The sequence below is a fragment of the Physella acuta genome, unplaced genomic scaffold (assembly GCF_028476545.2).
Source record: "Physella acuta isolate Inbredline_101_S28 unplaced genomic scaffold, ASM2847654v3 ptg000502l, whole genome shotgun sequence".
Classification (NCBI taxonomy): Eukaryota; Metazoa; Mollusca; class Gastropoda; family Physidae; genus Physella; species Physella acuta.
Window position 1 is genome coordinate 82,630 of NW_026732021.1, and position 24,180 is coordinate 106,809.

The 24,180-nt window shown below is 38.4% G+C and overlaps 2 protein-coding genes across 8 annotated transcripts in view; one reads left to right on the forward strand and one right to left on the reverse strand.

The window, feature by feature from the left end:
- Nucleotides 1-717: 717 nt before the first annotated feature.
- LOC131944652 (uncharacterized) lies at nt 718-21,495 on the reverse strand. 5 transcript variants are annotated; one of them, XM_059305416.1, is made up of 9 exons: nt 21,369-21,495; nt 19,304-20,270; nt 19,056-19,161; nt 12,482-12,578; nt 11,944-11,993; nt 2,960-3,528; nt 1,800-1,988; nt 1,157-1,331; nt 718-1,006 (listed from the first exon to the last, which is right to left on the reverse strand). In XM_059305416.1, the coding sequence occupies exons 6-9, from the start codon at nt 3,481-3,483 to the stop codon at nt 926-928; spliced, it is 969 nt and encodes a 322-aa protein (XP_059161399.1). In that variant the 5' UTR covers nt 3,484-3,528; nt 11,944-11,993; nt 12,482-12,578; nt 19,056-19,161; nt 19,304-20,270; nt 21,369-21,495; the 3' UTR covers nt 718-925. The 5 variants fall into 5 exon arrangements, with proteins under 5 accessions (XP_059161399.1, XP_059161401.1, XP_059161400.1 ...); XM_059305418.1 differs by lacking the exon at nt 21,369-21,495 and adding an exon at nt 21,201-21,313; XM_059305417.1 differs by lacking the exon at nt 11,944-11,993.
- LOC131944646 (S-adenosylhomocysteine hydrolase-like protein 1) overlaps nt 8,664-24,180 on the forward strand; it is a 40,981-nt gene continuing 25,464 nt past the window's right edge. The window contains exon 1 of one of the 3 annotated variants that reach the window (XM_059305404.1): nt 8,664-8,788. In XM_059305404.1, the coding sequence (XP_059161387.1) occupies nt 8,675-8,788 (114 nt within the window). In that variant the 5' untranslated portion in view covers nt 8,664-8,674. Of the gene's footprint in view, nt 8,789-21,628; nt 21,746-24,180 lie in introns of those variants that run through there. The other 2 variants (XM_059305403.1, XM_059305402.1) reach the window with 2 other exon arrangements.

Below are 24,180 nucleotides of genomic sequence, written 5' to 3' on the forward strand. Positions count from 1 at the left end.
CGGTCAAAAAAGGCCCGCGAGTTGAATGAGAGAGGGGTCAAAATCCGTTACTCGACTGCCGTTGAAAAATCATCTCGGTGATAGTTTTCAATTGATAAATGAGATATATTGTTCAATATCAATAACTATAAAAATTACACATAATTAGAGGGCTTAAAATCTACTTTTTAATGGTACCAAACTTATTACTATACGAGCCCTTTTTATTATGGAAACTATGAAGTGAAAAGCTACTATATTTGGGCGATGCGGGCGAAAAATCCGGTTTTTACGGCAGTTTGACACCCTTACGATGAAGTGCTGTTGTTGCTTGAAATATTTAGGCTTGTGTTCGGGCTAATCAAAAAGATCTTGCAAAAAGGACCTACCCCACACACCCCCACTCGCCCAGCTATATTTTAAAAAAAATACACTTTATCCAAGTTATAAGAAAAAGACAATTCTGTTGGTGAGTGACGCAGCCCACAGCATTTTTAATGTAAGTATTTCAAGTCATTGAATGGACTTTAAGTTAAACTGATGTCTAAACGTGTTCAATGGATGGGTACGTGCTTGTGGTCTGGTTGTGATGGAAGCTGGTCATAAAGATGTTTGGTTTATTTGTAGCGTGCGTAGGTGTGGTACTAGCAACATGATGTGAATAGTTTCTTTCAGGCACCTCTTGGGGGGGGGGGGGGGGGACCTACCTTCCTCGAAAAACGTCTACCGCCCCCCCCCCCCCCCACTCCCCTCCACAGAAAAAAGTCTGAAAGAAACACTGGATGGGTAGGTTGCTTCTCCTGGTGGACAGATGACCACTACATATTGTTTTAGATGGTTAGTTGATTGTGTTTTCCATTTGATCTACAATTATTATTCGGTGCTTCAGGACAACGTTGTATGTTTGATTCCACTGCGGCCATTGCCAGTTCCTTTCCTCGAAGCGTTAAACCAAAGACATGTCCTGCTCCTCAACGTTGGTTCGGGTCAAGCGAGCCTTCGGGAATTTCCAGAGTTTCTCCACCACCTGAGTATGGAAGAGAGAAACCATCTAATTGTAAAGTCTCAACGGTTGAGAGACCGTTTACACTAGCTGCTAATGGCATGTCAATTAGCCAGTGTGTTTGATTGTAACAATTGTAACAGTGAGCCGACAGAACAAAGACAAGCGCCCGACCTGGTGGGCGAGGTAGGGCTCTGGCTGTTTGGCACGAGGCCTTTCTTTGCTGCCCTTGAAGTAGGGGAATCCCCAGTCCATCTCGTCATGGCTGAGAAAGTTCTCCCAGCTGCGGTTGACGTCACGTCCGCCGGGGATGTCAATATACAGCAGGTTGCCTACGAGTGTCTCGTACCTAATGGAAGGACATGATCAGTTTACTGTGTGGTGGGTTCGATGTTTCTTCTGCTTTTGCTTTGGTTTTTTTTTATTCTTAGGCGTAAACTAAGGAAGATTTGTGTTAACGGTAAACAAATCTGTCAACTAAGTCATTATAAAGTACATAAGGATGTCTCTCTGTTTCTACCCCTCCACTAAATAGCTATAGTTCTAACGTAAATCAATGTTTTTAATTTTAATCCCTCGTGTGCTTTAAAAACTACAGAATGTATACAACATCACGCGTCTTAATGGTCACCCCATCACAAGCAGCATATGTCCACAAAAGTTTGAACAAAGTCACATCCCAACCACATGCAAGCACCCCCCCCCCCCACACCCCAGTGGTCATCTACACAGACGAGATCGTGTCACAGATCTTAGAACAACACCCCCCCCCCACCCCAGAGGCCATCAAGAAAGATCAGAACTTGCTAGAACAAACCCGAGCTCTACCGCCAGTTCATGGTCCCGCCTCTCTTTGGTTTTTTCCTCAGCCTTGAGCCAGTCATCCACCTGCTTCTTCTTCTTCACCCTGTACAGCTTGCTCTTCTGTGCCCGCGGTGGGTCTGAGGCTGCGGCGTTCGATGTCCACTCACGCTGGCAGTTTTTTTTGTACAAGTTCAGATTGTATCTGTGAGCAGTAAGCTAGGGGTGAACTCCTCATTAGACGAGTACGTCTTTGGAGGAGTACGTCTTTGGAGGAGTACGTCTTTGGAGGAGTACGTCATTGGAGGAGTGCGTCATTGGATGATCTCGTCATTGAAGGAGTGCGTCATTGGATGAGAACGTCATTAGAGGAGTACGTCATTGGAAGAGTACGTCTTTGGAGGAGTACGTCATTGGAGGAGTACGTCATTGGAGGAGTACGTCATTGGAGGAGTACGTCATTGGATGATCACGTCATTGGATTAGTGCGTCATTGGAGGAGTGCGTCATTGGATGAGAACGTCATTAGAGGAGTACGTCATTGAAAGAGTACGTCTTTGGAGGAGTACGTCATTGGAGGAGTACGTCATTGTAGGAGTGCGTCATTGGAGGAGTACGTCATTGGAGGAGTGCGTCATTGGAGGAGTACGTCATTGGAGGAGTGCGTCATTGGAGGAGTACGTCATTGGAGGAGTGCGTCATTGGATGATCACGTCATTGGAGGAGTGCGTCATTGGAGGAGTACGTCATCGGATGAGAACATCAGTGGAAGAGAACGTCAATGGAAGAGAACGTCATTGGAGGAGTACGTCATTGGAGGAGTACGTCATTACTAGGGCACGTTGTTACAGAAGCACACCACGGTACTTGTAGAATATGAACAAGACAATAATTAGTAGAAGAACGTAAGTCTATATGCCTACAATACTAAAAACTATTTCTGTAAACATGATAATACTGTGTTGTTGTGATTTTCTACATTACAGTACAGCTTCAGCTTATTTTGTGGATAATTCTACAACAAAATGCATTTCGTTATTTAAAAACGCCGACACGAGAATTTAGAGCGCTGACACATAGGATTAGCGTATAAGGGATTTTCCGACGGCTTAAATACGTAAAGCCCACTGTATCTAAAACAAAAGAAAACGGGCCAGCCAATCGATTTTAGATTACCTTTCCAAGTCCAGCTGTCTATCCGGCCCGGCGTAAGAACTGACAGGTATCCGGTCCGATACGGGACGAACCACCCGCTTGGTCGGGTCATGTATGACAGGCGCGGCATAATGACAAAGTACTGTGTGTAGCGCTACCCCTCCTGACTTCTTGACCGCGCCCACTGCAACCTGTGGCTTCTCCGCCTGTCGTGGTGGAGCCACTGGGTCTTCAGCAGCTTGAGGCAGCACAATGCTCGGGTTTTTCACCGGCTCCTCGGGGTTGAGAACATCCGGGCTCACTTGTTCCAATGCTTGAAGATCCGTTTCAGATTCCACCCGCTGTTCCGTTTCGGACTCTCCCCCGTGGTCGCTGATGTAGGACTCGGCCCGGTGTTCAGTGGTGAAGGATTCGGCCGGCTGGGCCTCTTCGTGGACGTCGGTGGTGGACTCGATGTCCTGGGAAAACTCTGAGACTGACTGCATATCTTTGACCGTCTCCCCCTCGGTTGTGAGGGAGAGAGCTTCGTGGACTAAGTCACTCATGTCTCTTTGTTGATACAGAGCGTACCCTTACTTTTCTAATGCACCCTTCAACACAAGAAAATACGTTTAACAATACATTAATAGATTGTGTATATATATATATATATATATATATATATATATATATATATATATATATATATATATATATATATATATATATACATATATATATATATATATATATATATATATATATATATATATATATATATATATATATATATATATATATATATATATATATATATATATATGGAGGTTGCATAATGTGAATTCATCAGATATTTATTATTGTGTTCTTAGTCAAAGAGACTTATTCATTTCTTTATGTCATTTTTTGATTGGGTCATCTGTTCTGTGTACTAACTCAGTAGGTGTGTAGTAAATTATTCCAAGCAAAGTACGAATGCACTGTTTCAACTGAATATGTGAGCACACACATCTATTTTTATGTTTGTAGGTTAGCTGGGTGTGAACACGGCTGGGAACTATTTGGCAAACAAAGACAATTAACTCAAGGCTAGCAGATAGTGTTTCTGTTGTAGACAGCTAGATCTAACAGCGCCACGGTAGGCTAGCTCCGCACACAATGCTCGTTCTGTTGTCGCTAAATTGTGCTAGCACCTAAACCTTCAACCAGAAAGGTGGGTATGACATGTGATGTATCAAAGAGCCAGTGTACACGGAACTATGTTAAAGACCAGTTTGACAACCGGAGCGTCAGAGAGACAACAATATAGGCTTTCTCACACCCGCTCCCATCATACTATCAATGAAGCGTTTCATCTCCCTCCAGAACACTGAGGACATAACAGATTTATTTTTTTCAAGTTGGTTGCTTATGCGTAGCTTGTTTTACACATTGTTTACATCCCCTGCTATCTAATAATAATTCTATAACCTCCCATCATTTTAAACGATGGAGATTTTAAAAATTTGTCATAGATTTTTAAATTACCATATAAAAGCAAGTAACATTAAGTAACGCTTTGCAATCACCCAAGAGCTTTGTTTTGGAATGGACTGTATTTACCTTACTCTCGGGCAATGGGTAACGTCCCTTTTTAATTTGTTATTTCTTTTTGGCTTGAGACCTACTTTACAAAACTGGTAAAAAAATAGTAGAAAGATAGCCCAACCCCACAAAAAAGATCATTTACTATTCAAAATCATAGCTGTATGTGGGTCATCCATAAATGACGTCATGCTTTTTTTTTACCTCCCCCCCTCCCCTCCGTCACATATCGTCACAAAAAGCCATACCCCCCCCCTAAAAATGACGTCACACCTCAGCCTACACCCACCCCCCTCAAAATTGCAATTGAATTTTTCCTAATCATAAAACATCAATATCTTCCCAAAATCTACCTTTGTGTATTTGTCATTCATAAATGACGTCACTCCTAGGGAAGAGAATGGGTCTCAGACTTTGGTGAAATAAGAAAGTGTGACGTCACGACACGTTTTAGTACTTTTAAAATCAATTCTAAACGGATTTTAGTGTTATTTTAGTAAGTCGCAATAAAAATTGACCAATGAATCTAACTAATGTTGACCCAGCTCACTTCAATAGACTTGATATTTCAGAAAATAATTGTTGTAAATGTGTTAACTATGCGTGGCGCTAAAAGAGGGGAGGGGTCCAAATCGTCCTAGAGATCGTGACGCCATTAATCAGCGGCCCGTATAAGAGGCTCGCGGACTATAGACGTGTAGGTCCTATTACTTTTATGATTTTTTAAAAATATCCCTAAACGATCACTTTGCCAGGTGACCCACACTGAAATGATTTCTAAGATTAAGAATAGATTTGGTAATTTATTTTTGCTCTAAAGATAGTTTTACCCCCCCCCCCCCCTTAAATTTTATTAATCAATGATAAATACTGCTTTTCAAAATAAATTTTGTATAACTATAATTTTCCGTTGATCCTAAAATATGTATTAATATTATCTGTCATTTAGACCTCAATTTTAAAAAATATTATTTTACCAACGTGGCAACTCAGTGCGGGGCTTCTCTCAGCCCACCCCCCACACTCCGTCGTATCAGACATGCCAGCAATGCGTTTTTTCTGTGTTTGGTTGTTATTGTGAGTCTAAGGAATTTAAATACTCCAATAAATGTTCATCAAATGATAATTAATGAAATCGTCTTTAATTTAGTTGCCATGCTGTCCTCCGCTGTCATATCACGCATGAATCCGTAAACTAGTGTAAACTGTTTTTATTTCCATTAGTGTTTTCTCGCCTTTGTTGTGCGTCTATAGATCTAGATATGCGTGCCGTATGTTCCTAATTAATTTGTCTATGTGCCGTTACTTCCTATTTAATTTGCGTTCAATACACCTTTTTTTTTTTTGTCAAAATGAACATATCTAGATCTACAATGTCTACATGTAGACTACCGGAACTCAAAAAATCCTGCAATAGGTTAAGTTCTTTTAATGACTATTTTATAATTTTAGAATATCTTGGTGATGTTTTAAAACCTAAAATTCCAAGGGGAGAATTGCTAATTTTTAAAGTTAAAGCATTTTTTTATCACATAGATCTAGAGCAAATTTTAAAAAAAAACAATAAAAAAACACTGGTTTTACTAGATCTATCTAGATTTAGATTCAAAATTACAGTTGAATAAAATTAAACTAAAGGACTAAATTGCAAAAATAAGACTATTTATGATTAAATTTTAAATTCATACACATCCGCTAGTAGAAAATTAATATGTGATCTATCTGTAACATGTGCATACTATTAATACTAACTAAACGATGAGAGGTAAGAAACTTAAAATATAGTAGGTTTAATTATGGATTTTTTTAAATAAAATATTCTGTTATTTCAAATACACTATTAAGTTCCTTACCCCTTAAGAGAACATTTGACACCACATTTAAATATCTAGCTTACTCAGTTGACGAGAAAAGAGACAATTTTAAAATTTGTCTAGAATGGAAAATGAATGACAAAACCCACGTTCTCGATCCCTGCCGGCATGGCATGACGTCGTGAACTGGTGTGCACAAGTTTTTTAAGGGGTGTGTCAACTTAGGTTATTTACTCACCGGAAAATAACAAAAAAAAAACCAACTGATTGATAATAAAACTAGATCTAGTTATTTATGAAATTGGTAAAGGAAAATGTACATTACAAATTCTACTCTACATGTTATTCATACCATTTTTTATGAAATAATGAACACTTGCATAACTCAAATTACCATAAAAAATATTTTATTTCAAATTCTAATTTTATTAAATATGCTTAAAATAATATGATTGTTATGATAGTCTATAAATACAAGAAATAGGCCTAACTCAATTCACATTATATTGAGTCAACAGTGTGGAAGCTGAAGTTCATACACGGTATTAGTGTCTTTTTTTTTTACATTACATTTTTTTCATATTGAAAACGTGACGTGTAATTTTTTTTTAATAAAATCTCCAAACATCGTCACTCGCGTGATTGCTTGCTTATGTTTACTATCCCGCGGTGAAAAATCCCACCACGGTCGAGGGGTCACTGTGCGGTCAGCAGGCCTGTAGTACACGTCATAGAATGAACACGCGTACACGAGATCGTCGGTGTCTTCACTTCTTTCTCTCTCTTCCCCCCCCCCCCCCCCCCCCCTTCTTCAAGCAAATTATAATAGAGTAGAGCCGAATGGATACAAAACTAAGACTAATTTTAAAACTTAGCTTAATTTTTTTTGTCTACTCTCTTAAAAGATAAAGCAAATGTAGTTTAATGTAGTAAGGTAAAGTAATTTAAATATTCAATATCAACTTGAAGTCGATCTATCTTGATAAAATCTGTCAAGAAAAAAAAACGATAAAAGATCTCCATCCTGAACTTAAACCAATTGTAATTTTAACAGACGAAAATGATGCTCGCGCACATTTTTTAAAACTAGATCTACGTCTAGCTTTAAAAATAATAAACACATAAACGCTTAAAATGCCCGTAAACAGATTATTTAGCGCCAAAAAAAAAAAAAAAAAAGGCCGCTGAACAAGCATTGTTTAAAATACGCAGCAATGAAAAAGGCTAACGGCCTATCAAATAAGTCTAAAAATCGCCCGAAATTAGGCCTAGCTTTGAAAAAGGCCACTGAACGAGCATCACTGATTATATAAACGAATAGGCCACGCAGCGTTGACGAGGTTAACTACCGGTCACGAATTAAATTCAATGCAGCTACTGTCGGCCCACAGTGAAGAAAAAAAATCAATATAGGCCATATTTTAATAAAATTACTAATACAATAATAATTTCCACAATTTTACTTTTTCTGCACACGCTACAGTTGAATTATAATTAAAGGTTCATTCCGCAAAAAACAAAAACTAGTTGTTTCTGTGAGGTAACTAGCGTAACAATGACGTCACGATAGTAAACAAAGCGGACAGAAATTTCTGCATGGGTACCTCATCCTCATATTCGATTTTTAAAAAATGTATCAACATATCTGTAATTAATCATTATAAATATCTCATTTATATATTTCTGCATTTGTACCAGGGGGTTTCGACCATGTACTGGGCCGTTTAAGGCGGCAGTTCAGTTTTTCCCAAGAGTACTCGACAAAAATAGCGTGTATTAATTAAAACCACGTATCTCGTGAATGTTTCGAACATTTTAAGGCATGGCGTCCATTTAGTTAGCATCTCACATTAAAATAATGATGAGATTTTGCGATATTAGCAGTTTTTTCATTTGTCGTGTAACGGACCCCTAAAAAAAACGAAAAAAACGAAAAAAACGACGAGTGACGTTTCAGGGTCAGAGGTCATCCCGCCATCTCAGCCAGGAGACGATCTAAAATATAGATCTAGATCTATATCATCTAGATCTAGAATAGAATCTATTAAATCTAGATCTAACTATTATACGTGTTAGTTAACTATTAACTAACTGAAGTCTGCTCTTGTAAATAATAAAATATTCTAGTCTAATTGCACTTGCACCGATAAACAACTGTTTATTGGGTGTTGACCATAGAAATATAATTATATTTTAAACAGCACACAATACAAACCAATACTTTGTCTTATCTATGGATTCTATAAACATTTTAGACTGAGGTCTTTAACTACAATTTTATTTCTTAACATGACTTCCCCAAAGAGGGCCTCGTTGAGACAAATACAGCCTTCGGATCACGTGACCCAAAACAATCAAAATGTCGGAAGACATGGAGAATGGAGAATCAGCTGGCTTGATCTCACAAAGAGACCGGGATCTAAATTTTACTAGAAATGATTCAAGAATATTTAATACAGATAGGACTAGTAAAGTAGGTATTTGTTGTTTAGTCAAAAATCAAACGCGATTGAACTCTAAATATTTCATGTCAGTCTAAACAAATCACCGATCTGGTACTTTTTGTTCCGTTCATTCTCTTTTCTTTACTTACTTACTCTTAGTAAGTCTTAGTTGAATAAGTTGTCTTTAAACGAAACTTTGATCTAGAATCTAGATCTAGAAATCTAAATCTAGAAAAATCTAGGTGTACTAACCTTAGCATAGGTGGTAGTAGAAAAATCTAGATCTAGAAAGTCTAGATTTAGTTTGTGTTGATTCGGGGAGGGTGAAAATTTATTTAGTGTCTCAGAATCTCAACAGAGCTTTTTTTTTTTTTTTAAAAATCACAATTCATAGAATTTTGCTTGTTAATCAACTAGATCTATTGACGATTATTTTTTTGCATTTAAATTGTAGGCAGACCCTGGCCAAAACGTGCCACATTGAAAACAATATTATGAAAAAAGGCTTAACGTTTAGAGTTTAGATTCTATATTTAGTATTTAGTTAGTTAATCTAAGCCTAAACAATAAACATCAAGCTAGTCTAGTAAGTTAAGTTAATAACCCAGTTAATTTTAATATATTGTGAATTAAGAATACAGACTCATATGTCACATAGTACATTAACTGCAAGTACTAGCTGGATCGAAGATCTAGGTACTACATCTATGTAGGCCTAATTAAATTACTATTATAAAGGCTAAATAGTAAAAAATAAATAAGACTACAAGTTCTGTTAATAGCCTAACTCCTAGTGAAAACTGTATGATTCATGGTCGCAATTGTAATTTTCCCTTTGTTTAGCTACTATATTATTTTCTGTCATTATAATCTTTTTGTAGGCCAAATTGAATATTATTTATTTTGAAGAAACTGGCAATTGAATTGTAATTTGTTCACCTCAACATGCAAAGACTAAGAGACACTTTTACACCTTTTTATAGGGGTGTGTTATTTGCTATTGGCCTAATAGGTTTCAAAATAAATCAGCAAGCAATCCATGATGATAATGTCAGTCAGAGCTATGTTGTTTGCATGCTCTCTACCCTAATGCTAACCATAACTGTTAATAAGATATTAAACAGACAATGTACATATGTGTTTAAGTTTAATACCTACCGGTTTTATTTATCACACCCACAGGGACTAATTTGATGGTATAGACTTAGATTGTTGATAAACTTGATAAAGAAATTTCAAATAACTTGGCTCCAGTGTTAGTGTTTATTTGGGGTTGAGGTTGCTTTCAACTTCGACTATTAGTGTGTGTCATATGGATATGAGGGTATAGCTGATCAGAAAATATTATAAATTTAGGCCTACAGTTAACAAATAATTAATTAAGACTTGTTTTAAAAGTAAAAGCCTAACCAAATTTCCTTCATAGCATTTTCTTTTCCTGCAGTTTTATTTTTTTTTAAATTTTATTTCTGATGACAACATTCTCCTTGCCTTAAAAAGTTAACATGATTTTTTTTTTATTATTGACGGGCTTAAGGAAAGCACAACTACAAACACTTTGAAGAACCATATGTTCACATTCTATTATTTAATTTTCCCTAAAGGGGTCATGCAAAAACGACATCACGCTTTAAAAAAATAAAATTTACCTCCCCCTCTCCATGGTCACAAAAATTCAGAGACCCCCCCCCCCCCCCTAAAGTGAGGTTTATAACCACCCCTCAAAACTACACTGTTGGGGTTTTTTTAAGTGCTATTCATGCTTTCTAAAATATTTACTTAAGTTGGTTAGTATTGAGTATACTGATCAACTTTTTTAGCAATTTAAAAAAAAAAGTATTAGATAAGCAAAAAGCAATTTAAAAAAAAAAGTTTTAGAATTGCAAAAGAATGACTAAAATTCATTTTCTAGCATTATTTTTTTAAAATGCAAACAAGTGTTCTCAATATATGAATCCTCTCCGCCCTGGTTGCACATCATCCTAAGAATGCTACATCATTTATGAACTCTCCCTTATGCAAGGCAGTGTATAGTATAAGTATTGTATTATGTGTGTTAAAAAATTATTAGTTTTCTATACTGGAGTAAATTGTGTAAAATATTTTACATTTCAGTATTTTTGGTGAAAACTTAAAAGTTATAAAGCACAATTAGTCTAATATTTGATAGGCCTACAATGAAATTCACATACTTTGTTTAACCATAAGATATATTTTGTTTTTTTATTTTATGCTACACTTTTTAGAATAAAGCTCCTAATAAAATCTTACATATGGTCTCAATATAATGTTATTGCTATTTTATTGGTATTTTAAAACGACATGACCATTTTCATCACTCTTCTCAAAAAAAGTCATGTCAGCTGTAAAGTGCATCTACTGCCACCCACCCCACCCTGTTGCTTAACCAAACCCAAAGTTCCTTATTACCCTTACATCTTTTTTTTTCAAGATTACACTTTAAAATTCCCACCAACCTATCTTCTTACATGACATAACAGTACAGCAGAAAAATAATGAGATAAAATATACTATGACTACATACTATAACTGATTCTGAATGTTGTACCCATTTATTTGATGCACTTTTCTGCATCAGTACAAACACCCTAATGAATTGATAGAGAAAAAAATAAATATCAAGTAGGAAAAATAGAGCAACTTTATGAATATTATAAATTCAGTTTTATTTTTGGAGAAAAACAAATTGTATGCTGCTGTGGACCTACTTGGAATTATAGTAACAAGTGTGTGCCATACAGGGACATGTGCGCTTCAGGTGTTCAGATTTTTTATGTTACAGATCATCATTTTTACATACAGATTGTTATCATAAGATTATGTTTACATTTGTTAATAGTAGGATTATCTTTTTAATTTGCATACTTTTACTAGACAAGATTCAAGAAAAAGAAGTTTTAAAGATTTTGTGGTGAATATTACACACTTTTTCAGTGATAGTATAAGTAATTTGGTCCTCTTTAAACTGAATATCCAGCCTGAAGCAACGAGTGCAATTGTTCACTTCCTAATCTTGTTCTATTTTTTGGGCTAAATTTTAAAATCACATTGCTTGGGCGCGAGTCTCTCTAGCCATGTTGATAAATGATTTTTTTTTCTAGACACCAACTGGCCCACAAAGTCCCTTCAGTCATGGTCATAGAAACTCATAAACTCTATTCACCTTTGTATGATTCCATAAAATGGTACAATTGTCGTCATGATGGATTTAGGCTGTTAAAACATTAAACATTCATATAAATAGCCAAAGTTATAATAGCCAATGGTATAAAGCTTATAGCCCCACAACATCATAACCCCAAACTAGCAATGCATTAAAATACATTTAAGTGCCATTAATGGTAAACTATTGTTATTATAAAACATGTGAGCTACAATGAAGCCAGACATTAAAAAAATACATGTTATGTTATAAGAAGGAAGTTTTCTGTTTTTGCTAATACTTATTTACGTATGTTTAGTAGATGGGGCTTTAATCATTGTGACAAAATGACACAAAAAACTAGATGGTCAAAACAACATATTTTTATTTTTTTCATTTGCTACATGCATATATAGATTTGTAAATTCCATTATAAATACTTAAACGTTTTTTTTTTTTTTTTACAAAACCAGAATTAGCTAAAAAGTTTAATTTGTAATTTAGAAAGGAGTTGATCCATGAAGTAAAAGTTGTAAATATAAATGTTGAAAATGCTTACTTAGATTTTTGTCACTTATTACTGTGGTGTCCGACAGTAGAGGCAGTAGAGCTGGAGTTGCTTAACCAGGCTACTGATATTGATATCCTTGTTACATCTAGATGTGAAATGAAAAAAAAATCATAAAATGTAAACATTAAATGTATCTTAACAGAAGTACTTTTGTCATTTGAAACTTATACTTATTGGGGTACCACTTGTTCTACAATAAGGTCTGAAATATTATTTTAATTTCATATTTTTCTATTTTACTTTGACTATGTTTGACAAGCCTTTGTTGTTAAATGTGTGAACTAGAAACTAGAAATAAATCAAGCAACTCCTTACATTTTATTGTAAGGGGAGTAATTGGGAAACCTTAAAGTTGAGAAATGAATTTTCTACACAGTAGTTTGAGTTTGAGCGCACATGGTATGAAGTATTATCAGTTACAATGTTGAAGTGTGACTTTCTTTTTTTTTTTATGATTACAATTACAATCTGTTAAAATGTAGCTGTGTGGGGGTATCCTACAATAACCAATAGTCTGAAACACCTAGAAAAGCATTATTTTAAAAAAATCCCTTACATTACAAAATTCCCTGGTTTAATTTTTATAAAATGCATTTATATTGATGTAGAGTCCCTATGATTCTAATGGCATACATCTGTAGGTGTGTGTGCGTGTGTGTGTGTATATATATATATATATATATATATATATATATATATATATATATATATATATATATATATATATATATATATATATATATATATATATATATATATATATATAGACAGACAGACAGACAGACAGACAGACAGACAGACAGACAGACAGACAGACAGATAGATAGATAGATAGATAGATAGATAGATAGATAGATAGATAGATAGATAGATAGATAGATAGATGTATATATTTATAGATAGATGTATATATATATAGAGAGAGAGATATATAGTTATATATGTGTGTGTGTGAGTAACTGTTTCAATTTTGGGTCATGAAAATATGTTTCTCTTGTCAGAAATAATAGTTTTTAGTAAGCATTAATTACTTGTTATTCTTCCATCTGTTTGTTTCACTGGATAATCCAAGCCATATCATTATTCCTGCACACATTACTATCATTACTTCTAAACAACCAGATAGGGATTGTTTATATACAGTACTTGAATTTTTTTGTGTTTGAAGAAGACAAAGTTGGTAGTTTATAGCCGTCCAACACCTTCACCCCTCCCACCTCTTGCCTATTAGCACAATGGGATATAGAGGGTATTAAACCTTCGGTACTGTTCCTTTGAATAAAATATTTGTAACTGTACAAAATAAAACTAGTAAGAAATGTTACCCAACAGAAGCCTCAATTTACGGGCCTGTCATCTATTCAGACAATCTGGCTAGTTAGGAGTTGTGATATATAAAGGCCAGGATAGATGGACACATTTATTCAAGTAAAAGATATTGATTGGTAGATCACATGGAGTGTGGTGTGTCTAGAGGGGGACATTTAAGTGTGAGACGGAAGAGGACTAGGATATATGCATGATAACTAGGTGATATTGCTTGATTTAAAGAGCCAAGAATTCATTCATTGTGCTCAGATTATGAATTGATCACTCTCTCCCTTCACCCCACCCACCCAGCAGTTTAAAACGACAATAAATTAGGGGAAATTACTTGGGTAAACTCGTTATAATATATGCCACTGACATGTATAGCTTTACATAAACAAAAAGCTGTATAAAAATAAGATAGGCCTATAGGCTACAGCTGAAAAGTTCCTAAACCTGACGGTTAGAACCGACTGGTTCGTGACACGTAGGCTACTAGTATGTGTGACCGTATGTCCTGCTGGTTCGTCCCCAGCATTGTACGTGACACGTAGGCTACTAGTATGTGTGCCCGTATGTTATGGTGGTACGTGACACGTAGGCTACTAGTATGTGTGCCCGTATGTTCTGGTGGTACGTCCTCAGCATTGTACGTGATACATAGGCTACTAGTACGTGTGACCTGCTGGTTCGTCCCCAGCATTGTACGTGACACGTAGGCTACTAGTAAGTGTGCCCGTATGTTATGGTGGTACGTGACACGTAGGCTACTAGTACGTGTGACCGTATGTCCTGCTGGTTCGTCCCCAGCATTGTACGTGACACGTAGGCTACTAGTATGTGTGCCCGTATGTTATGGTGGTACGTGACACGTAGGCTACTAGTACGTGTGCCCGTATGTTCTGGTGGTACGTCCCCAGCATTGTACGTGACACGTAGGCTACTAGTATGTGTGCCCGTATGTTATGGTGGTACGTGACACGTAGGCTACTAGTACGTGTGCCCGTATGTTATGGTGGTACGTCCCCAGCATTGTACGTGACACGTAGGCTACTAGTACGTGTGCCCGTATGTTCTGGTGGTACGTGACACGTAGGCTACTAGTACGTGTGCCCGTATGTTATGGTGGTACGTGACACGTAGGCTACTAGTATGTGTGCCCGTATGTTATGGTGGTACGTGACACGTAGGCTACTAGTAAGTGTGCCCGTATGTTCTGGTGGTACGTCCCCAGCATTGTACGTGACACGTAGGCTACTAGTACGTGTGCCCGTATGTTCTGGTGGTACGTGACACGTAGGCTACTAGTACGTGTGCCCGTATGTTATGGTGGTACGTGACACGTAGGCTACTAGTACGTGTGACCGTATGTTCTGGTGGTACGTGACACGTAGGCTACTAGTACGTGTGCCCGTATGTTATGGTGGTACGTGACACGTAGGCTACTAGTACGTGTGCCCGTATGTTATGGTGGTACGTGACACGTAGGCTACTAGTACGTGTGACCGTATGTTCTGGTGGTACGTGACACGTAGGCTACTAGTACGTGTGACCGTATGTTATGGTGGTACGTGACACGTAGGCTACTAGTACGTGTGACCGTATGTTCTGGTGGTACGTCCCCAGCATTGTACGTGACACGTAGGATACTAGTATGTGTGCCCGTATGTTATGGTGGTACGTGACACGTAGGCTACTAGTACGTGTGCCCGTATGTTATGGTGGTACGTGACACGTAGGCTACTAGTACATGTGCCCGTATGTTATGGTGGTACGTGACACGTAGGCTACTAGTACGTGTGACCGTATGTTCTGGTGGTACGTGACACGTAGGCTACTAGTACGTGTGCCCGTATGTTATGGTGGTACGTGACACGTAGGCTACTAGTACGTGTGGCCGTATGTTCTGGTGGTACGTGACACGTAGGCTACTAGTACGTGTGACCGTATGTTCTGGTGGTACGTCCCCAGGATTGTACGTGACACGTAGGCTACTAGTATGTGTGCCCGTATGTTATGGTGGTACGTGACACGTAGGCTACTAGTACGTGTGACCGTATGTTCTGGTGGTACGTGATACGTAGGCTACTAGTACGTGTGACCGTATGTTCTAGTGTTACGTCCCCAGCATAAAGTACCTCTGTTGAAGCTGTCAACGAGAAAGGGAAATCACACCAGTCCCTCTCAGCTATTTGAATTTAGGTGCCATTAAACTGGTTAAAAGCTTTTCGTGATGTGTAAATTTAAAGCGCCGCATTCGAATCCATCACGCTGTTACCATTGATCCGTTTGCTGTGAAACGGGAACGGTGTTCTCATCGATTAGCCGTACCATGTTTGTGGGCATCGCGCGTAACGATACTTTAATACTTTGGTTCAATTCTCTATCGACGATGCTAGTTAAAAGAACATATAGGCACGGTTAATGGGCAAGTAGCATGATGGTTCTTGTAAAGACACTTGTCCGTGTTCTATACTAATATATATATATATATTTATATATATATATATATATATATATATATATATATATATATATATATATATATATATATATATATATATATATATATATATATATATATATATATATATATATATATATATATATGTCGTCCGGTGGCAGACTGCATGTTTGCTTGACTTAAGCAAATGTCTACTCAAACTTCTGCACAGTTTCTTACAGGCAGCAAACGTCGTTGGCCTACCCCTATTTTAATTTTAAGGTTTTGTGGGTAGGAGATAATGTTAAGTGTCACTTCGTGCAATCCATCAGAAAAGTGTCAAAGGTTTGGTCAAATGTACCCCTACTCCCAACCCTATTACTTTTGACATCTCTAAATTTTTGAAAAACTTTTCGATGTCATGCTTGCAAAGTTACGTAACTCGTAATAATTTTTTCACCTCACTAGAAAGAAATAGTTGTTTCCCTTGTATTATTTTTTCCGCCTTTGACTTGAGTCACACTTGACGATATTTGTATCAGAAGCTTGGAATTTGATTGTTTTGTTACATCGTCTAAATTAATTAACGCGCTCAATTTTATACGTATTTATTTATCAGTGCTTTAACTCTCAATAATTTATTTCAGATTGGAAATAGGTTACCCATTAAATATCCCCAGCTTTTGGAGTGTTAGCGCTTATAAACCTTGCCCTAATTTTTTTTATTTAATTATGACCTTATTTAGCGTCCTGAAGATTTGGGGACTAAGAATTTCTTAGGCTAGTGCTAAATGTAGGTTTGTGGGCGTGACAGCTTGTCATCTATTTCTCAGGTAAAACTTGGGACAGGTAGCTGGGAACATTCCAGCCCAGGAGCGACAACTCGTGGTACACTAACATTTATAATCTTACAGGCCTGAGTTAGGCAACTTGTGGGCCACTAGCATTTATAATCTTACACTTACAGGCCTGAGTTAGACAAACCGTGGGCCACTATAATCTTACAGGCCTGAGTTAGGCAAGTTGTGGGCCACTATAATCTTACAGGCCTGAGTTAGGCAAGTTGTGGGCCACTATAATCTTACAGGCCTGAGTTAGGCAAATCGTGGGCCACTATAATCTTACAGGCCTGAGTTAGGCAAATCGTGGGCCACTATAATCTTACAGGCCTGAGTTAGGCAAGTTGTGGGCCACTATAATCTTACAGGCCTGAGTTAGGCAAATCGTAGGCCACCAACACGTATAATCTTACAGGCCTGAATTAGACAACGTGTAGGCCACCAACACTTATAATCTTATAGGCCTGAGTTAGGCAAATCGTAGGCCACCAACACGTATAATCTTACAGGCCTGCATTAGACAACGTGTAGGCCACCAACACTTATAATCTTACAGGCCTGAGCTGGCCACTGTAGGGCGTAAAGCTTCCTTCTTGGGCTTTTCGTTTTCTTACAACCATGTTATTTTATAATTGGTAGATAAAATGGGGCACTATTGTTGTACACTATCCACCCCCTTATAGCCCGACTTCAACCACACATAGATGGTGATTGTTTGGGGTCGCCCATAAAGGATTACTAATTCCCACCCTCTCGTATACGTAGTTACATATAGCCACCACCCCACACCAAAGGACGTGAGAAGGATCAACATCAACCCTCCCACCAGATTAGCATACTTCAAAAGCAAATTAAGTTGTTTATCATTGTTCTTAAAAAATATGTATAAGCTTTTTTTTTTTAATTTATTTTTTTCTCACACACCATAACCCACAGCGCCGCTAAAGTTTCCTCCCCTCCCCTTGGTTGTGTGACGTCATTTTTGTTCAACGTTTGTGGTTAAGTTCTGAGGTAACAAAAATACACGCTAACGAATAATTTGTCAAGTCAAAGTTTCTTTTAGACATTTATCTCCCCCACGGTAATTGACACTTCCGTGTGTGGGGCACTGGTTAAATTATATACTTTCTATATAAATTACATCCTCTATTTCGTCGGGGGGGGGGGGGGGGTGCGGTTGGCTTGCTTATTTGTTTTTGTATGGAAAAATTTTTAAAGTATTATTTTATGTAGTGGTAAGGAGCATTATAACAAGCCTTTAGGCCGGATCGAGTTAATGACCTCTTTATATGTTTTCATTCATCAGTCACTGCATAGGGACGAAGTTTATAAAGATGCCCCGCCTCATAGATTTACGCGGTCGTATGTCAACATGGGTTTTCTTGATTTAAAAACGTTTATGTATATTCAAACCTCCAGTCTACACTAGTTCCCTTAAGTCGAGCTTCTCTGACCCTTTCCAACGTGGACGTCATAAATAGATGTTCGACCTGGGTAATGAAATTGGCAAAAGTAACTAAGCTAGACCAAGTGCTAGCGAGGTATTTTTTTTTTTTTGCTATAACGCGAGAATATACAATGTATTCAGTTATATGAGTATTATGAGTGATCATTTTTAGAAACAATAAAACATTAGCCCCGTTGTTTTTACGTAATGAAATGAAAGTCACCTTGTTGATATGTGGGTAACCTTGTGTGTTGGGGCAGGTTATTGGATGGAGAGGTAGCTAAAACAATGATCCAGCTGATTTTACAGCCGGCATGCCAGCTTTATGGCTGGTGCAAGTGGCCGGCCCATCTTGCTGGGGACGGGCATCTCGCTGTCACCTCCCTGATTTATGGCGTCCTGCGGCTCGCTAGAGGAGAAAAGGTCGACCATTTATGGTAACTGGGCCTTTTCCGTCCTGACCTATTCCGGTAGTGTCTAATCTAATTAAAGGATTTTAGAAAAAAAAAGAAGAAAAAAACTTACTGGGGATGGGGTTCTTCAGGTGTTTTCCTCGTTGTCTGCTCATTGCGGACTTCCTGTCAGTGACCAAAAGATACATCATACGAGTCGCCAGGTCTCTAGCGTGTATCTAGCAATGGTAAACATAAAGGCCTCGTAAATGTATAGCCGTTTAAAGACTTTGACCTTAAATACTATTTTTTGTTTTGTTTTACCAGTAACAGATACACCAGTAGCTCCCACCAGTACGATAGAACTTAGATAATACTTACACAGCTGTAGAAGCAGGTCAGAGATTTGATATCTTGTCGCAGTTCAAAGGTGTGACCTCTGTTCGCTATGCTCTGGGTCATAGCTGTGGCCTTAGGTGAAAGCTGTGACCTCTAGTTCTAGGGTCATACTGTGACCTCTAGTTGTAGGGTCATTCTGTGACCTCTAGTTGTAGGGTCATTCTGTGACCTCTAGGGTCATTCTGTGACCTCTAGTTGTAGGGTCATTCTGTGACCTCTGGTTGTAGGGTCATTCTGTGACCTCTATGTGTGGGGTCATACTGTGACCTCTAGTTGTAGCGTCATACTATGACCTCTAGTTTTAGGGTCATTCTGTGACCTCTAGTTGCAGGGTCATACTGTGACCTCTGGTTGTAGGGTCATACTGTGACCTCTGATTGTAGGGTCATTCTGTGACCTCTAGATGTCATTCTGTGACCTCTAGTTGTAGCGTCATACTATGACCTCTAGTTTTAGGGTCATACTGTGACCTCTAGTTGTAGGGTCATTCTGTGACCTCTGGTCTGAGGTTGTTGTTGCCATGTGTGCCATTGACCTCCCGTGTGTAGTCTGACTCAGACGTGTGCTGGTGTGTGTGTGTGTGTGTGTCACTCAGTATGTAATGACGTACTGTGCTGGTGTGTGTATGTGTGTGTGTGTGTCACTCAGTCTGTAATGACGTACTGTGCTGGTGTGTGTATGTGTGTGTGTGTGTGTGTCACTCAGTATGTAATGACGTACTGTGCTGGTATGTGTGTGTGTGTGTGTCACTCAGTATGTAATGACGTACAACACTGTTAGCACTAAAACCACGATACCATCTGGCTCGCCCCGTCAGGCTAATGAATTCCTGCCTGGTGAGAATTACAGCTGTTCTGCTACGTTAAGCCGTTTGTTTTCACTTCAAAACTCGGGCTTGATCCGGTATTTTGACCCTCAAACGTGTATCTGCCAAGACTTGATACGTTAACTGATGGAAAGACAAAGCTTAGATTACTATAGAAATCTATACTCTGACCGTGCTCGTATAATTTATGTAGATGTCTATCAGCGGAAAGTTTGTATGTCCACTTATCATTAGCCTGTGTCGCGCTAAACCACTAGACTCACTGTCCTAACTGAAACATGGTTCTAAAACATACTCAGTCAGATAAGCAACTTTTGGTATCAAAAATGTGTGCCGTGGTCGTCCCCATCCCCCCACCCCCGGGGGAAAAAATGTCTGAAAGAAATCGTGCTCACCCCCTCCCTATGTGATGTGTCACCGTGTGCCGCCCACATCCCCTCCCCTAAGTGACGCCACAACCAAGCAGTATCAGCAGTCAGTCCTATCAGTTGTGTGCCCTACATGTAAGTTAGCGAATGTTTTAAAACCAGCAGCAGCATGTGCCTGCATGTGACGGACTATCTCATCTGTTCTAGGCCGTGTGTTTACAACCACAGACTGTGGGCTGGTGCTTACAGCAACAAACGACACGCTTTAAGAGTACACTTGATGAATGGGATTAGAACGTCGTCCTTAGCTCCACATCACTGGTGGTGTTAGCCGTAGTGTAAAGCTCTTAAAGGGGGGTATACCAGGTCTAGTTCTGGACCCGGTTAGTAGATGAATGGATGTAACAAAAGTAAGGTGGATGAATGGAGGTAACCACAAAGTTGTAGATGAAGGGAGGTACAGACTACAGAGAGGTAAAAGTGTCGAGTTATCAATAGAGATCTGGGTATCTGTGACAGAAGTCAACCAACCAGATAGAAGATGTAACGCTACAATATAAATGTGCTCATAGATCAGCTGACACATCAAAGTGTTACCAATTGAACCTTACCTTCTCGTGGTTAGCTGACTCCATTAACATAATAACCCGGACCTGAACACCGATACACACACAACTCTACTTACCATTGTCACTCTATTTATAGCCCTGTAATGGAAACTCTAAGCTAGCAGCACATGTTTGTATCGGGCTGTAATCGGATGTACTGAACCGTGAACGCTCCTATTCCGCGGAGAACGTCAACTAATTAGCCACTAATTTGCCCTCAACTGTAATGAAAGTTTAGGACTCACCATCTAGTTGTTTTCTGGGAGTTTCACAGTGTAAACCATCCGTGGCGTGAAGCTGGCCAATCACGTAAGCTGGTGACGTCATAGAGATTAGCTCCCAGCCTCGACCGTTAGCAGGTGACTCGGGACGTCACCAGCCAGTAGCAGGGTCACGGGAGATACCGGTGACTCGGGGAGTTTTTCACTGCTGGTAGCTGGGATTAATTCCACAGTGGCGAGATACGTCGGACTCGCGACTTACTTTTTTTTTCCCTGTGGATTATCTGTGGTGGTTGTAGCTGTGGGCCTATTCGCGGCGGTGCGTGACTGTTTTCTCACCAAAGTGAAACGTGTGCTGGTTTTTTTTCCACTAAGTCGTGAAGTGCATTTTTTCATCGTTCGTAAGGAGATTTGTTACTCTTGGTCTATCTTTTTAAACGAGACCTACTGGAAATAAATCAATGTATAATATATAATTAAATATGTGTATACATATTTAAAAGTGTATATATTTACATATATGTATATATATATATATATGTATGTATATATATATATATATATATATATATATATATATATATATATATATATATATATATATATATATATATATATATATATATATATATATATATATATATATATATACACAAAGTGAATAGTTAGCTTCTTACCACACACCGTTTAAGTTATTGGTTGGCAGAATTAAAACTTAATTGGACGGCAGAAAAAAATCGCAGTGATTACAAACGTAATTTGTGGATAGTGTTAGAAATGTCTTAAGAGGTTTATTTTTGAGGTTTTTTTGGGACGGACTGTAGTGAAAAAGATTTGTTGAATTTCAAGTTAATTGCGAAATATTGTTTGAGGGGGGTGGTTGAATGGACGATGAGTATATTTGTTGACAAGTTTCAGATGTGAAGATTGAAACATTAATGTTTTTAACGGACATGAATGAAAAAATATTCAGATTAAGTTTATTGCGGAGTTTTTTGTTTTGTGGGCGAAAAGAATAGTGAGAAAAATATTTTGACGGCCGTTTTGTTGACAAGTAGAATAGACGGCATATATTGAGAAGTCTAATAGCTGGCTAGTTGATTGAGATCTATTGACGGGTAGATTCTCATGTCGTTTATAGACAGCGCGTACATTAAAAGTTTTATTTGACATATTCAATAGCTAGAATATGTGGAGAGTCATCGAACGGCTAGGCAGGTAAAAATGATGACCGTCAATTAGATGGTATCGATAGCGACAGGTACACGGAGAAGGTTGTACACGATCTCTGTATCGCCTGTCTGAGCAAATTAGTGAGAACGTTCTACATTGGTTCATTTAGGTGTAGATTTGTTTTTCTCTGACATCATCTAGGTTTCACCTAATTCTTGTCTGGATCAAGTTTTGTCTAGTGAGATGTTCCTTGTCTCGAGAAATTAAAGCTTTTTCTATCGCTTAGGTTTTAGTCTTCCTTGTCTCGAGAAATTAAATCTTTTTCTATCGCTTAGGTTTTAGTCTTCCTTGTCTCGAGAAATTAAATCTTTTTCTAACGCTTAGGTTTTAGTCTTCCTTGTCTCGAGAAACAACAGCTATTTTAGGTCGTGTAGTTTTGTCACTGTTTGCTTTAGGAAGGGGAGAACCGGCGATACAATCTGTGCTACAGTACATCTTTTACCCGGTCACGTGTCGCTATTATGTGTGTTGTGGCGGCACGTGCTTGTTATGGGCTCCTGTGACATTCATTTTGTCACAACACGGTGACATTCTTTCTGTCACAGCACGGTGACATTCTTTCTGTCACAGCACGCTGACATTCTTTCTGTCACAACACGGTGACATTCTGTCACAGCACGGTGACATTCTGTCACAGCACGGTGACATTCACACCGTCACAACACGGTGACATTCTTTCTAACACTCACGGTGACATTCTTTCTGTCACAACTCTGACATTCTTTCTGTCACAGCACGCTGACATTCTTTCTGTCACAGCACAGTGACATTCTTTCTGTCACAGCACGGTGACATTCTTTCTAACACTCACGGTGACATTCTTTCTGTCACAACTCTGACGTTCTTTCTGTCACAGCACGGTGACATTCTTTCTGTCACAGCACAGTGACATTCTTTCTGTCACAGCACGGTGACATTCTTTTTGTCACAACACGGTGACATTCTTTCTGTCACAGCACGGTGACATTCTTTCTGTCACAGCACGGTGACATTCTTTCTGTCACAGCACAGTGACATTCTTTCTGTCACAGCACGGTGACATTCTTTTTGTCACAACACGGTGACATTCTTTCTGTCACAGCACGGTGACATTCTTTTTGTCACAACACGGTGACATTCTTTCTGTCACAGCACGGTGACATTCTTTCTGTCACAGCACAGTGACATTCTTTCTGTCACAGCACGGTGACATTCTTTTTGTCACAACACGGTGACATTCTTTCTGTCACAGCACGGTGACATTCTTTCTGTCACAGCACGGTGACATTCTTTCTGTCACAACACGCTGACATTCGTTCTGTCACAACACGCTGACATTCTATCTGTCACAACTCTAACGTTTTTTCTGTCACAGCACGGTGACATTCTTTTTGTCACAGCACGGTGACATTCTTTCTGTCACATTCTATCTAACTATTGGTCTATGAAATACCATCATATTCGGAGGTAGTATGTGCAACGACGTCTGAAGTGTAAATACCGGTTGGTGTATAATTTTTCAAGAGTCTGAGGACTTTGGTCTAAACAATTCAGCTGGGTTTATGTTATAATCGTATTGTAAATACTGGATAGTGTATCATTTTTTAAGAGACCTAGTACTTTG